This window comes from Physeter macrocephalus, chromosome 12 (genome assembly GCF_002837175.3).
Source record: "Physeter macrocephalus isolate SW-GA chromosome 12, ASM283717v5, whole genome shotgun sequence".
Lineage (NCBI taxonomy): Eukaryota > Metazoa > Chordata > Mammalia > Artiodactyla > Physeteridae > Physeter > Physeter macrocephalus.
In genome coordinates this window covers 88803937-88820285 of record NC_041225.1, presented here as the reverse complement: position 1 = coordinate 88820285, position 16349 = coordinate 88803937, and the positions used below count along the sequence as shown (strand labels likewise).

General features: G+C 36.5%; 1 protein-coding gene across 1 annotated transcript in view; it reads left to right on the top strand.

Annotated features, from left to right (window-relative positions):
- MOB1A (MOB kinase activator 1A) overlaps positions 1–10377 on the top strand; it is a 17358-nt gene extending 6981 nt beyond the window's left edge. The window contains exons 3-7 of the mRNA XM_055088855.1: positions 1704–1797; positions 3247–3355; positions 4951–4957; positions 7582–7745; positions 9078–10377. Of these exons, the coding sequence (XP_054944830.1) occupies positions 1704–1797; positions 3247–3355; positions 4951–4957; positions 7582–7745; positions 9078–9155 (452 nt within the window). The 3' untranslated portion in view covers positions 9156–10377. The remainder of the gene's footprint in view (positions 1–1703; positions 1798–3246; positions 3356–4950; positions 4958–7581; positions 7746–9077) is intronic.
- The last annotated feature ends 5972 nt before the right edge of the window (positions 10378–16349 follow it).

The following is a 16349-nucleotide window of genomic DNA, read 5'->3' as shown; positions in this document are numbered from 1 at the left end:
GCCGCTCCGCGGCATGTGGGATCCTCCCAGACCGGGGCGCGAACCCGGTTCCCCTGCATCGGCAGGCGGACGCGCAACCACTGCGCCACCAGGGAAGCCCCCTCACTGTAGTTTTGATATGCATTTCTCTAATAATTAGCAATGTTGAGCATCTTTTCATGTGTCTGTTGGCCATCTGTATATCATCTTTTATTCTGAAGGCATCTGTTGGCCTTCTTCAGCTTTCGATTTTTCTTTGAGACTTAATGCTCTAATCAACTGTTCTCAAACCTTTTGGTTCCAGGATCCCTTTATTCTCTTAAAAATTATTGAGAACCTTAAAGGGCTTTTAATTATGTGGGTTATGTTTAGTGATACTGGTTAGAAATTAAAACTGAGCAAGTTTAAATACTTATTTTAAAATACATGTTAACATAAATATATTTTTATGAAAAATGACTATTTTCCAAAATAAATTTTAGTGAGAAGTGTGGCATTGTTTTACAGGTTTGCAAATCTTAATGTCTGACTTAATAGGAGGTTGGCTGGATTCTCCTATCTGCTTCTGCATTCAGTCTGTTGTGATGTCATACATTATGGAGCCTCTGGACAACTCCACTGTGCCTCCTGAGGAGAGTGAAAATTCAGAGCAATTAAAATGTTTCTGACCTCAGAGATTCCCCTCTGAAACAGGGGATCTCTGGACCGTATTTTGAGAACAGATCAATAAACCAGCACACCATCTGGGCACACTCTTTGTTTTGAATGACTATTGAATGCCTAAGTATTACTTTCTTAGAAACATGACTAATTTAAGAGGAAGGTTTATAAGTGAGGGGGTTTTGTATAAAATTCCTTTTGACATGGTGGAATATTGATTTGTTTTCTAAGAAACTTGGAAAAGCCCTAGTTGATTTTTTAGGTAGTCTTTTAGATGGGGAACTAAGACATTTTTAAACAAGCTTTCCAAGGCTTATGTGGTTCTCTTTGCACAGAGTAATATGTTTCACTCAGTTAAGTTCATTTCTTACCCCCTTCCTCTTCTGTTTTCTTCCAGATCTAGCTGAAGCTCCTTTAGGAAGTACTCCTTGACTATCTCAGCTCCTCGAGATGTTGCCTTTTCTCTGAACTCTTCTAGCACTTATTGTTGGCCTTTGTATGCTATCTTCTTATATGTTGTATTACTCCTCTCATTTAATTTTGTCCCTTTTGTTAGCTGGAGACTCTAGGGGAAGGGACATTATCTCCTGTCTTTTTTATGTCCTCAATATGCACTAGGTCTCAATTTTTTATGATGAACTAGATTTTTTAAATGCCTGACACAGCTGATACACCTCCCTCCCAATATATTCCGCAACGATTTTTTTCTCTTTCCCAACACAAATGATATTGTCTGGTCCAGATTGGTAAGAAGCTATGGATTTTTTCATTTGCTTATATATGATCAAATTGTATATTCTAATGTAATAATCACCATTACATTAGAATTATCCCTAATATTTTATTTTCCTGCTTACAGGCTGTTTAAAAGCTTAGTATATTAAAAGTGAATGTATATTAAAAGTTAACTTTACTTAGGTGTAGCAACTTAGAAAGAGAATTTATAGTGCCCCTGGATTGTTGAATCTCCTGAGGATTCTTGGCTGAATCCTCTGACTGAGAGGTCTGATGTTTTGTTGTGTTTACACAGACATTTTAACACAGTTCTGCCATTATCTTTCCAGCTGTGGATTTCTTCAACCAGATCAACATGTTATATGGAACTATCACAGAATTCTGCACTGAAGCAAGCTGTCCAGTCATGTCTGCAGGTCCAAGGTACATATACTGGCTATTATATAGGTATTTGAATTATTACCAAATAAAGCTAATCACCAGTTGATATAAATTAAAGACTTGTTTTTCTTACCCATTTGCTTGTGAAAACAAAAAGTTTACCTATAAGCTTTTAGTTATTAAATACTTTGGTATGTGGTACCCAGTATTTTGATTTTTTATAATTGCATTATATTAAGTATGAATATTCAGTAGAAGGATTGAAAGTAAAGAAGTTTGAGTTAGGTTTATCTTGCTTTTACAAAAGTTATTTTTTTCAATTTTATTAACATTATGGTTCTGTTTCTGGTTTTTAAATTAATTTCTTGGAAGAGTTTTTAGTTGACCCTTTAATATTTGATTTTTTTTTGTTGTTGTGCTTATTTACTGTTAGTTACCTCCAAATTGTGCTGCTTTAGTTATCTGGCTTAAAGATGCTAGATTAAAATTTTTTTGACTATCATAAATTTCTAGAAATGTTGAGAAAGAGATGGAACTGTTTATCACCCATAAAGTTAAGATGTGATGGAATTAACATTTTAGTGTGTCCTTCCGGCCTTTTTTCCTATAACAAATTATTGATTTTATGTGATGATAGATGGTAGCAAGATATTTACCTCTTGGGAAGAAATAGTCCTTTCTGAATTTGCTATAGATGTAAAGGAAAAAAAGGGCCCCAATGAGTTTGAGTCCTATTTTTATTATGTTATTTTAGGAGAGATGTTTTTTATTTTGTGAAGTGTTAAGTTTTATTCCTCAAACTATCTTTGGCTTAAATGCTTCACACAGTGAAGTTTCGATTAAGTCTTATTAATCATTCTAGCTCAGCAAAGGTGAGGTAGAAAAAGACGCATGCCTAAGATTGTTTCTTCAAAACCCTCTCCAAGAAACAGGGTTTTATAATCTTGGCTGTGTTGATGATTACTTAATGGCCAACAAGCTCAGAATGTGGTGGATCCATCAGCACGTTACCCAGTTCTCAGCACCCTCTGTCTAACAGACAGGAATTCAGTTCCTTTGTCTTTCTCAGGGCTGTGTTGTAAAACAGATTCTGGCACAGCCAGCTGCCACACTGCCTTCCTTTTCTTTTCCATTTATTACCATCACATTTCAGAATACAGTGTAACTTATGGTCGGCCCTCCGTATCCATGGTTCCTCTGCATCTACGGGTTCAACCAACCATGGATCTTGTAGTATTTACTATTGAAAAATATCTGTTTGTAAGTGGACCTTGTGTGGTTCAAACCCACATAGTTCAAGGGTCAACTGTACTTCTACAGGGAACTCTCAAGTAGTCTTCAGTAGAACTTTAGGTAATTTACTAAATATATATACTATACTATACTATAGTACTATATATATAACTTCTGTTGACAAACTGTGAACCTACTTTGATTACAAGTTGTAACATGTTTTTGAAAACTTTATCACTAAAACTTTTTTCTCTCCAGATATGAATATCATTGGGCAGATGGTACTAATATTAAAAAGCCAATCAAATGTTCTGCACCAAAATACATTGACTATTTGATGACTTGGGTTCAGGATCGAGTTAATGTTGTAGAACTAATTTTCTTTTTAATTGATAAATGTGTTATTGTCTTTTTAATGCTCTGTTACTATAAAAAAAATGTAATAAAGACTGCCAGATTCCTCTCCAAAAAGATTGTAAATGTATACTCCTTCCAGCCATGTTTGTGTCTGCCTGTGTTTCTTCATCAGTACTAGTTGTTACTCAGTTTTTCATCTTTTCTAATATGGGTAAATAAATTTCTAGTATAATGTACATTCTAAAAAATATCAGTAACATTGAGCATTTTTTGGTTTATTGATCCTTGTGTGTTTTCTGTTTATATCCTTTTTCTATTTCTTTATGTTAAGGTTATTAGCTCTTTGTCATGCGTGTTGTGTGTATTTTTTCCCTGGGTTGCCTTATTGTCTTGTTTATGAGGTTTTTTTTGCTATGTATAATCTTATTTTGACCTGTTAATCTTTCCCTTTATGTTGTCTGGATTTTAATACAATGATTAGAAGGGATTTTCCTACTTACAGATTATAAAATATTTGTCCATGCTTTTATTTAGTACTTTTGTGGTTTTGTTTTTACATTTTATTTTAATCTTTGTTCTGTCAGGAATTTTTTCTCAATGCTCCCTTTACTTTTTTCCAACTATAAATGCTAGTTTGTCCAGTACCATTTATCGAATACATGTGTCTTTTATCCCCTCATTATCATATGTATACAACAAATTGACATATATCTGGGAGTCTTTTAATCTCTTTATTCGTTATAGAAATTCCACACTGTTTTAATTACCATGGCTATGTATCTTTGAACATCTTGTAGGGCTAGTCTCTCTTCCTTGCTCTTCTTTTTCAGAATACTTACAGCTATTCTGGAAAATTTGTTCTTCCAAAGAATTTAGAAACATTTTGCAAGATAAAAAAAAACTGAGATTTTTATTATGATTTCATTTAATTTGTAGATTAATGTAGGGATTCTCATTCTCTTGACAATACTGAGTCTTCCTATCCAAGAACAATTCATATTCATTTATTCATGTCTTTTAATTATTTTTTATTTCCTCTTGTAAAATTCTGTATTTTACTTTATGCTAGTCCTTCAGGTTTCTTAAGTTTATTCCCAGGCACTTAATGTTTTTATTGATAATCTGGTTTCTAACTGGTTATTGTTTAGTATATAGGAAAACTGTTCTGATTGTTTCTTTTGGATTGGTTTTCTTGAGTTTTTAAAGTATATAGTTACATCATACTAAGATAATATTAATTTCATCTCTTCTTTTCTGATAAATATACTACCTGTGTAACTCTTATCTAATTGCAATAAGTACTTCCAGAGCAGTACTGATTAATGGTGATGATGGCAAACATCCTTTTCTTGTTTACTTTTATGTGAGTGCTTCTAGTATTTCAGCATTAAGTAGGAATCTTGCTTTTGGTTAGAGGTATGTGAATTTTTAAAAATCAAGTTGGTTATAGGGTTTTATCAGATACTCTTCTAGTATCTGTTGTTGATCATAAGGTTTTCTCCATTTTTTTTAATGTTCTGCAAGAGTATTTTTTTTATTTCTTCTATTTTGATAAAGATTTTGGCATTGGTATTCATGGATGTGATTGGTCCTTGTCACTTTTAGTATAAGGGTATCTTATGAACAACATATTGTTGGATTCTGTCTTGTCTGTTCGGGCTGCTATAACAAAAAATACCAGAGACTGGAGGGCTTATAAGCAATAGAGATGTATTTCTCACAGTTCTGAAGTCTGCAAGTCCAAGATCAGGAGCCAGCATGGTCAGGTTCTGTCATAGGTCCTCTTCCTGGTTTACAGATAGCAAAAAACAGTGTTTTTGTTGTATTCACACATGGCAGAGAGGGAAATCATCTTTGTCGAGTTTCTTCTTATAAGGGCACTAATCCTATTCATCAGGGCAGATGCCCCATGACCTAATCACCCCCAAAGGCCCCACCTCTTAGTACCATCATCTAGGGGGTTAGAATTTCAACATGATTTTGAGGGAGACACAGACATTCAGAACATAGCAGATTCCTTTTTGAAGTCTAATCAGAGGCTCTTTCAGGAGAAAAATTTATATCATGTTGTTATGTTTGGTCTGTTTGTTTTTGGTCAACTTTTCCATTCTATAAAACCTTTTGTTTCCTTTCTCATAGATCCTTTATTGTGTATTGGGTGTGCTTGAATGTTAAATTCAGCTTGGAAAGTGCTTAGATTAAAACAAATCACTTGTATTTCTTTATTAAAGTCTCCCTCTTATGGAGGTAAAGAATACTTTTGTCATTATTCTCTTTCCTCGGCTACCCAATTCTTCCGTATTTTATCCTAATGTTCTGGAATTCTTTCCCCCTTCATTAGGCTATTATCCAGATCTTACTTATGCTAATTATTTATTCTTATTAGACAAAACTGTTTATTATTCATTTTTAAACAAATATATCCAACTTATTAATGTTCTTTTTAATAGCATGGGGCCCATTTGCAAATTCTGAGAGAAAAAGGATTTGACTTAAAAATCCATCTTTTCAGTACATGAATATAAGACCAAGTCCAGAAAAAACATGTCCATAAGCCCCAGAATAATGTGTGAAAAGGCAAGTTGTTACCAAGACTAAGGGTGGGGGATGGGGACACACACACACACACACACACACACACACACACACACACACACACACACACACACACACACACACACACACACACCCCCCCCAGTACATGAATATAAGACCAAGTCCAGAAAAAACATGTCCATAAGCCCCAGAATAATGTGTGAAAAGGCAAGTTGTTACCAAGACTAAGGGTGGGGGATGGGGACACACACACACACACACACACACACACACACACACACACACACACACACACACACACACACACACACACATCCCCTAACAAGAGCAAACTATACTAAATTTCAAGCTATTAAGGACTGGTTGAGAAATAAAGAATACAAAATGCAGGGAAGGAGAAAGTGACAGCCTTTGTTTTCTGAAAGATTAGAGAAAAGAATATGTTCAAGAGTAGTGTAGTGGAACAGACCTTTAAGGCCAGCTAATCTAGGTTATTTTGGAAGCAGATGCCTTCTTATGTATTTGTTAACTATACTCAGTGCCAGTTGTATTGTCCCTGTTTTCTAAGAAACATTGGTCTTGTCAACTAAAATTCTCAGGAATGCAACCAGTCACATCCCCACCTGCACTGCTTGGAGAGAGATGACTAAGTGCTCTCCCAATTCTTTTCTAAGGAGGTGTTTATATTCTTTGAAAAATAGGGAGGTGCCATTCCTCCCCTTTACAGAAAGTATTATTCCCCTTCTTAGACTATAGGAAAATGAAAATAACACTTTAAAAAATTAAATAAAAAGTCGGGGACTTCTAGTTTAAGAAGGAAAACCGGCTTTTCAGAGTACTTCAGAAGAGGAAATACTTTTTATTTGTGGACAGTAGATAATAATGACTCAAAGTGTGCCTTTCTTTTTTCTTTTGCTCGGGAGAGTTTCCAGTCCTGGTTGAGTGTGTATGTGTTTGTGTAAAAAAAATTTTTTAGAGTTAAAAATTGCAAAAAGTAAAAATTTTCTATTTATAGTCAAAAATACTTATTCTCCGGGACTTCCCTTGTGGTCCAGTGGTTAAGACTCCATGCTTCCAATGCAGGGGGCGTGGGTTCAATCCCTAGTTGGGGAATTAAGATCCCAACATGCCACGAGGTGCAGCCAAAAAAAAAAAAAAAAACTTGTTTCATTTAATTTTAGGAAGAAACTTTCCAGTAGTAAACAACTAAGATTGTTTTTTGTTTTGTTTTTTTGTCCGGTATGCGGGTCTCTCACTGCTGTGGCTTCTCCCATTGCGGGGCACAAGCTCCAGATGCGCAGGCTCAGCGGCCATGGCTTACGGGCCCAGCCGCTCCGCGGCATGTGGGATCTTCCCAGACCGGGGCACGAACCCGTGTCCCCGGCATCGGCAGGCGGACTCTCAACCACTGCGCCACCAGGGAAGCCCTAAGATTGTTTTTGATTCCTCATCATCTTGCATAACTTGATACCTGTGCCTACTATTCTAAGGCAGTCAGGAAAAGTGTGGTATGTGAGGATACCTCATATACTTAGGTTTGGGTTTTTTTTTCCCTTGCCTTTTAAAAAAAAAAAAAATGGAGATAGGCTTGTATTTGTGAATTTGTGTATTGGCAGCGTCTAAACTTTTCTATTTTTCTTGAATTGATAAAAGACTGATTGATACATACCTATATTACAGGTGTCCCATTTCCTAAAAACTTCATGTCTGTGGCAAAGACCATTCTAAAGCGTCTGTTCAGGGTTTATGCCCATATTTATCACCAGCACTTTGATTCTGTGATGCAGCTGCAGGAGGAGGCCCACCTCAACACCTCCTTTAAGCACTTTATTTTCTTTGTTCAGGTAAGTTGAACCGTGTTGACTTTTGTGTCCTTTGACCTGGACATATCTGGATTGGTAGTTAATATAGAGTAATTTTTAGAGTCTTATTTATAGATGTAGAGCTATACACAGGGTTCTCATGTTTTGTTCCCTTTTCCATGTTTATTTCTTTGATGTGCATAGCAGCATAGAAACCATTACCCCCATTTTGGACCTTTTGCCTCTGGAGAGACCTTCCCCAGGTCTCTGGTTAAGATATGACAAGAAGCACCAAACACTCAAGAAAGCTTGTCCATACCCTCCTGTTCCATCGCCACTTCTGGGTAAAGGGATGCCATGGAAAAACATCTATGATTGGGTTGTTTCATGAGATGTCTATGCCTAAAAGAGAAACTTTTGGAAGAACTCATTAGCTACTATCTTAGGTTAAGTTTCCAGAAGTCCACTTCAGGCCAAATCTTACAAAGCCAGCAGCTAGAAACTTCAAAAAGAACCACCCCCTTCAGAGGTGTTGCCTATTTCCTTATGGGCCCTTAGTTGGAATTAGAACTTTTTAAAGTCAAAATAATTCACATTGGGCTTCCCTGGTGGCACAGTGGTTGGGAGCCCACCTGCCAATGCAGGGGATACGGGTTCGTGCCCCAGTCCGGGAAGGTCCCACATGCCGCGGAGCGGCTGGGCCCGTGAGCCATGGCCGCTGAGCCTGCGCGTCCGGAGCCTGTGCTCCGCAACGGGAGAGGCCCGTGTACCGCCAAAAAAAAAAAAAAAAAAAAAAAAAAATTCACATTGTTTGAAAAAGATATCAAAGAATAGGGACTCGTTAGCCTAACTTTCGAGATATATAATTCTATATGTAAAATATAAATATGTCTCTCTAGATATTTTGGAGGGAAAGCATGTAGTTTTATAGTAGATATTGTATGTCACAATTCTTTGTACCACACAAAGGAGAATGTACTGTGCTCTCTTCTTTTGTTTTCCTTCTGAGATTATTGCATGGCATAGATAGAGTGTAGATATAGATATACGAAAGTAAAAGTTCTGCTGCCCCAGATGAGACCACTATCAATGGTTCAGTGTATAGTTTTCATATAATTTCTGTGTAAATGCAAACATTATACGATTTTGGTTTTACACAGGATCATGCTAATATGTACGGTTGCTTATTTATTAAGTCCTCTGTATTTTAAAACAGGGAGTAGAAATGACCCCATTTAAAAATGTTCATAGAGAGTATTTCATCATTCTTTTGGATTTCAGAAAGCTAGGCTTGGGAAGCCCTTCTCTGAATGACATTTATAGAGTTTTAATTTTAGATCTGTTTTTAAATTTTATTTTTCTTCTTTATTTTAGGAGTTTAATCTGATTGATAGGCGTGAGTTGGCACCTCTTCAGGAATTAATTGAGAAGCTTGGATCGAAAGACAGATAAATTTTTCTTCTAGAACAGTTACCCTCTTGCTTCATCTATTGCTAAAGCTATCTCGTTGCTTTCTGTTATAGACTAGTGATACAAACTTTAAGAAAACAAGATAAAAAGACACCTATTGTCTGTGTCTACTGATAAAATTGTCCCAAAGGTAGGTTGGCCTAATACCTCCAGAGTGAGAAATTCAGGACACAGCTGAATCTGAGGCACTGTGTGACCACTGCAGTTACTGCCATAGAGCCATACTTGGTTGTAGAATGTGAGGACTAACCTGTAGTTTATTAATTTACTTATTCTTTTACTGAAGAAGATGATTGACTCTGTTTCAGGTGACAGCATGATGGATATTAAGAATTTCCAATAATTTATTATCAGGTTTCCAGAACAAATTTCCTAATAATGCAATCACAGATCAGTTTTATTCTGCTTTTATTTTACAAATAGAAGAGGTGTTCTAAAATTTCCTTAAGATTTAGAACATTTGTGTCACTTTGGATAACCTTGTAGTTTGAAGTTTGTATGCTAGTGTTTTTATAGGTAAGATTATATATATGTATATTTTTTCAAAATCCATGATTGCAGTTTAAATCATCATATGACATGTGGTATGGGAGTAACCAAAGTTATTTCTAAAAGGACTTTATTTTTTAATCTTTATTTTAATCTTTATTTGGGATTTTATTCACATAAACCTATCTAAATTTTTAGTATGTGTGTATCAAATAATTTTTTTAAGGCATCTAAGGATCGTCTTGCAGATTTTTATTTTGAAATGCTTCATTCAGATTAATTTTAATATGTAGGTTTTGGCTGAGAAAAGGAAAACTTCCAAAAAATTATGACAAATTTGGGTCTCAAAAACCATTATTTTCATTCATATTTGTTTCAGAGGCCTTAAAATTTAGATAGGAGAATGGAAGAAAGTACTCAGAGTACTTGACTATTTTATTTTGAGTTTTCCTTTAAAAAGAAACTACTTTTATACGTTTTTATTGTGACTTGAGACTTAGTTAAGTGTAGTGTAGAAATGCACGAACCTTATCCCAATAAGGGTAAAACGTAAGGAAAACCACAATAAAAAACCTTGAAGGTGTACACATTTTATAACCCAGCTAAAAGTTTGATGTGCTGCCTGTTCTTTAATGTGTGTATGTGTGTTGGGTGAGGGGGGGTAATATGTTTAAAGGAGACAAAATGGGATAAGTAAAAAAAAAAAAAAAGAAAACTTCATTCTGTTAATAGTCAAAGGATGGTTTGGGATTTTATTCTGTTTTGTTTCTGTATTAAAACTTGAAATTATTCTGTTTCTATTGGGATAAAAAGAATCTTCTCCTTTAGTGAAGAAAAGATCTAATTTTCCTTAGGTTTCTAAGATTTAGACTGTTTAAAATGTAATGAGGCACACACATTACTAAAGACTTGCCAGACTGGCAACACTTTAATTTCATCAACGTTCTTCGTTTCAGAGCTATGATTTTTTTTTGCAAAGTACTCGCCATCTTCCATCTTGATACCTTTGGTTAAGGTTAAATTTGATAGGGTTTTATTTTTATTTTTATTATTCCACTAGAATGTAAAGAAAAGAATTGCTTAGAAACTCCATTTTTGTAATAACCCAATTTCAATAAATTCTTAAATATATGTAGAATTTTAAAGGAAACAAAACATTTTATCTGATTTAGGCTGAAACCGTACATCATTGTTTTGGGAAATAAAGAGTAGAAAAATCCCTATGAAAAAAAAGAGAAAAGCCCTCTGTGAAACATCCCATAATCCACGTTTTAAGAATATCCAGAGTCCCTGTCAGGCATTCTGTATGTTTATGTTGATCATTTCCAAACAAGAAAGAAGGTTTTTACATGCCACCTAGAATGTTACTGACTCATGACTTTGAACATTGTTGGCTTTCAGTATGCAAGGAATGAAATATTTCTCACCTAGGATTATACTTTCATCATTTCTAATATTTCACATATCATCAAACAAAAGGGTTCTCACTTTTCTCCATTTATTTGCAGTGGTAGAAATCCTCCCTCTCTTCATGACTAAGCCCTAAAACTAACTAAAGATGGCTACATTTAGGACAGTAGTAGAGGCAGCTTAATAATGGGACATAAATTTTAAAATTTGTTGGTAATTTGGGAATTCAGGTAATTCAGAATGTCCTTTTTTTAAAAAAAGTAAAAGCATTACTAGGTTCCCAAGCTAATCTGGCTTAACCAACAGTGCATCTAAACATTGGTGTTAACATTATTTGTTTACATCCAAGGCCAGGGAGTTGAGAACAGGGGAGCTGGAGGAAGGGGGAGAATAGGGAGAGGATGACACCTTTCTGACTTGGCTGGAGGGCCAACCTTTGATTAAAGTTGGAAGAAATCAGTCTCTCTTTGACTCCTCTCAATCTTGATTTATCTCCCTGAGTAACACTCACTCCCCTGGCTCCTCCTAATCAGAAGTCATCTCTCAGTGTCTGATCACTGCCCTTCACACCTGACTAAAATCATGGATTGGACAGTACTTGCTAAATTATGCAGTTAATCCTATGGTGCTTTAATTTCCAGTCCTTTAAAAAAAACTTTTGGCCTGGAAAGTTTTTTTTAAAGGCCTGGAAATTAAAGCACCATAGGATTAACTGCATAATTTAGCAAGTACTGTCCAACCCATGATTTTAGTGCAGTTTTTTGTTTAAATAGTGCAACTTCCTTGTACTACAGTTTTTGTATTGACAGCCAAATGTATCCTTAATTCTCCTCCAAACTGTGAATAAAGTGATTTTTAGTGGCTGCCAGCTAACAGAGTATTTCCTTTCATCTTAGACTTGTAGATCCCTAGCTCATGTAGCTGCCTACTTGAGAAATGCACATCTGTATTCATCATGACATTGATAACAGCAAGAGGAAGGTTTTTCTAGTAATGCAAAAGCAAGAGGAGCAATTCTGGTGGTGATTTTAATTTTTCAAATATTGTTGAGGTTTCTTGATTATACTCTTGGCCTTCTCTCTGAGCAGTGAGGTCACATTAGAAGTGGAGAAGCTTCTACACATAACATCATCACCTTATATAAGCATAAATAAATCAGTACTGAAGAGTATAAGTCCTAGAAATTTGTTTCTAAGCAGCTCCAGTCATGGTGCTGGTGTTACCCTTGCCTGGTTGTAGGAGGCTGTCTCTCCTGTCTAGAATTCTGGCCTGAAAATACCAGCTGGTACACCAAACTAAGCAGCTTCAACAGGGACATTATTTCCTCCTAATATCAGTTCAGTAACCGGATTTGGTTTTTTACTATTGTACAATTCTGGCAAAGAGGGAAAATTAGTTCCTCAGTCTTCCTTTGTTTTTGCATTAGATTTTGATATTTCAGACTGTAAAGGGCTTTGGGGGATGATATTGATATTACCTGTGATAGCAGTAATTTTATTGAAGCAACTGCATTGAAATTCACTTGGGTTTTCTCTCATTTTCAGATTCTTTTCCAAACAAGTATTCTGTAAATCCAAATGGATTACCAGTGTGCTATAGATTTATTATAGAACAACATTCTATGTGTGGTCTACATTTAAAATAGTTTAAGTTAGTCTTGGTTATCATCTAAAATATTTTTAAATGTTCTTTACATGAAAATTTATTTTGTATTTTTAAACCTTTAGGGACTTTATCTATTTTTCTAAGTCAGTTAACTGTACTTTTTTAAAAATATATTTTGTATCTACTTTTGTAACTTCATCAGAATAAAATATATTGAAAGAAAGGAAGGACTGATGAAAGTATGTCTCAACACACTTGTTTCTATTTAAATGTGAAACTTGAGGTTTTTGCAGGTTCTGTGGAAGGTTACCTTTGCTTATCATTTAGTAGTGAAAATGTTTTCTTAACTCTTAGAAGAAAGGGAAGTTCCTAAATGAACTGAACATCTTGTAATAGCAGGCCCACCCCCAAGGAACAGACTTTGCCTCTGGATGCAGTGGCTAAAACCTATCCCAGACAAAAAATAAGTTTTCTCCTTCTTACCATGCTAACGAAGCTCTTGACCTCTTTTGTACATTCCTGGTTGTGTGATTGAGAAAAGGGAAGAGGAAAGACTAGACTCATTAATTTTCTGACCTTGAAATTGAGTACTCGGCTTATCCATAAGACACCCCTCCCCACATCAAACAGACATTTTTCATTATTATAGGAGAAATATTAGTTATTTTTAGAGGTTCAAATTACAGATGCCTAATTTTAGGTCCATTCAAAATAGCATTGCTAGAATTGTTTTTACCTTTTTTGAGTAGAGTTAATGAAAACTTAACGAATGTGGCTAAATAATATGGGTTAACACTCATTTTGTATAAAGGTATGGGTAAGCTAGTAATCAAAATTTGGACTTTCTTTTTTGATGGTTATATTTCGGTAAACTTAAAATCTGTTGCAAAAGTGTTAAGTTTGTGAAGGTGTCTAATGGCTAAGTTTGAAAGCTATTTTAAACTTTATAAATGAGTAGAAGTACTCGAATAATATTTGGGAGAGCCAGAGTCTGGCTTTGAAGCTGCACAGCCAGAAACAGTGTCCAAACCATGCTTTGGGCCTTCTTTAGCAAATACCCCAGTGCTGTTGAGGTAGGTTTGGACACTGTAGCCTGCATTGTTGTTGCTGGCCACTAGATGTCAGTGAGCCTTACCTCCTCCCCAAAGCTAGATGCATCTGCCTTGACCAGAATAAAGGATTTTACCTAGCACCTCCTTCCTTTCGTGTCTCTTCCTAATCAAAAGCTTAAATGGGTGACTCTCACTGGCAGATCCTAGGTCACATAGCTCTCTTCTGGCTGCAAGAGGGGCTAGGAAAAAGTTTCTGGATTTTACTTGGGGTTCAGAGTTCATAGCAAATTGTTGAACAATCCTGGATGGTCCAAAAGCTTGGACAGGCTGCTGTTCTGTGAACTTTTTGCTCCTGTTCCGTGAAGAGATGAGGAGTTTTCACTATAATGTAAGTATCTGAGTGTACTGTTTAGCTCAGCTGACATTTTTTGTAGCAGATTTGCTAACTGAAGGAAGTAGATTATTGATTCAGATTCTGGCCAAACTCTTTGTCTTGTGGCTGACCAGCATCTTGAATATCACTTCCTTAGAGGAACCTACCCGTTTTAGGGGAGACTTTTAGCAGGTTTATCTCATTTAATCCTTACAGCAATCTGTTGAAGGGGTGACAGTTGAGAGGTGTGTTAGGAATTTTTCAGTGTTTTTTAGACTATGTCACAAAAGCTCAGACTTCGAATACATAGTGAGGTGGGTCTCTTTCTCTGGCTTGCATTTGTAAAAGTTCTGTGTACTCAAGAGTGCTAGGAGACTCTGTAAAATAAAATGACTACAATTAAAAAATCATCCCAATGAGGTTAAAAAAAAAGATGTATCCAAATAGATCCTACTTAAGGAATTTTCTGCATTTAGCTCAGATATAAGTATGAAAGCTGGGAGTGATCATGGACTGATACAAGTGAAGAGGAGAGAATCTCAAGTTCAGGGCAAAAAGAGTAAATGCAGAAGGGATAGACCCATTTCTGGAGACTAAAGGCATTATGCTTCTAATCATAAAGTAAAACTGGCCTTTTTTAAAAAAGATATTTATTCTTGGCTGCGTTGGGTCTTCGTTGCTGCACGCGGGCTTTAGTTGCAGTGAGCAGGGGCTACTCTTCGTTGCAGTGTGTGGGCTTCTAATTGCAGTGTCTTGTGGCGGAGCACGGGCTCTAGGTGTGCGGGTTTCAGTAGTTATGGCACATGGGCTTAGTTGCTCCGTGGCATGTGGGATCTTTCCGTACCAGGGCTCAAACCCGTGTCCCCTGCATTGGCCACTGCACCACCAGGGAAGTCCCTTACTCTATTTTTTATGCCACCAATCCTCTTCTTCTGCATTTTTCATCCAAGTCCTAAAACTGGCCTTTGATTTGCTTCTATTATAAAAAATTATGTGAACTGTTATGTTGGAACTAATTTGGAAGCCCAAGATGGTGAGATTGTTCTGAAAATTCTTTTCTAAAAAGGTTCAGATTCATACTGTGGAGCCAGAATTGTTAAAACCACTGTCAGTCAGTGCATACCCTTTTTGTCCCATGCCATGCTGGGCCTTTGACATAGGTTACTAAAGCAAGATCCTGTCATGGAGTTTATGGACCAGTGCGAAAAACAGACATATACATAAATTGATAGTTCTAAAGGGCTATTTTGTGTAGTAAAAGTTATGCAGAAGTTATGGGCCCTTAGTTTACTGCAGGGCAGTTACAGGTGGCTCCCTGTAGAAGGCAAAGCTTGGACTGACTCAAAAGATGGGTAGTTACCAAATAACCAGAATTGTTGCATGGTTTGCATAGGGAGGTATAAGCAGTCCAGTATTAGTGAAGGGTATATTTCAGTTGGACAGGTAGGTAGGGGTTAAATCATATGAAAGCACTTGGATTTTTACCTGTAGGTGATGACTCTGAAGGGTTTTAAGTAAGCAAATAAATGGACAAGTTTTCATTTTAGATGGCTCTGACAGCAGTGTGGAAAACTGAGGGTAATAGGAGGATCTAAAGCTTTAATTAATTAGGTTAGGTATTAAGCCCCAGTTTGGTGGTGTGGCCTGGCATAAGTGACCCCATTTGAGGCCTGTGGTTTTCTTTTCAATAATAGGAGTCATTCAACTAATACTAGAATGAATGAGCATACTTTTAGCTGATCACTTTAAACAACAACTGTAGGTCCGTCTGATATCAGGTGGCCTTGGCCTGCAGTGGCTTGAAGCAAGATTTTGGTTCCCTGGCCAAAGATTGAAGTCAGGCCACGGCAGTGAGTGTGCTGAATCCTAGCCACTAGACCACCAGAGACAGTGGCCAGTGACAAGGCCCTGGCCTGTTTTTAGAAATTAATTTCCACAAGGAGATGGAAAGTAGTGAAGCAAATAAAGTGTTTATTAGGAGGAAAAAGAGTATGTGTGAATAGACACACAAAGGTGGACTCAGAAAGAGTCGTGCCCTCGTGGTAGTTTGAATCACTTAATATGGGGCATTTCTTCCGGGTTTCCTCTGGCCAGTCATCTAGCATTGCCTGGTTCTGAGTCCGTATTTGGTTTATCTCAGGGTCCTCCCTGTGTGCGTGCACCTCTTAGCCAAGATGGCTTCTAGTGAAGAGGCCTATGGGTAGGTTGACATCATCTACTGTGTGTAGTCGGGAAGGTCTCCTTGAC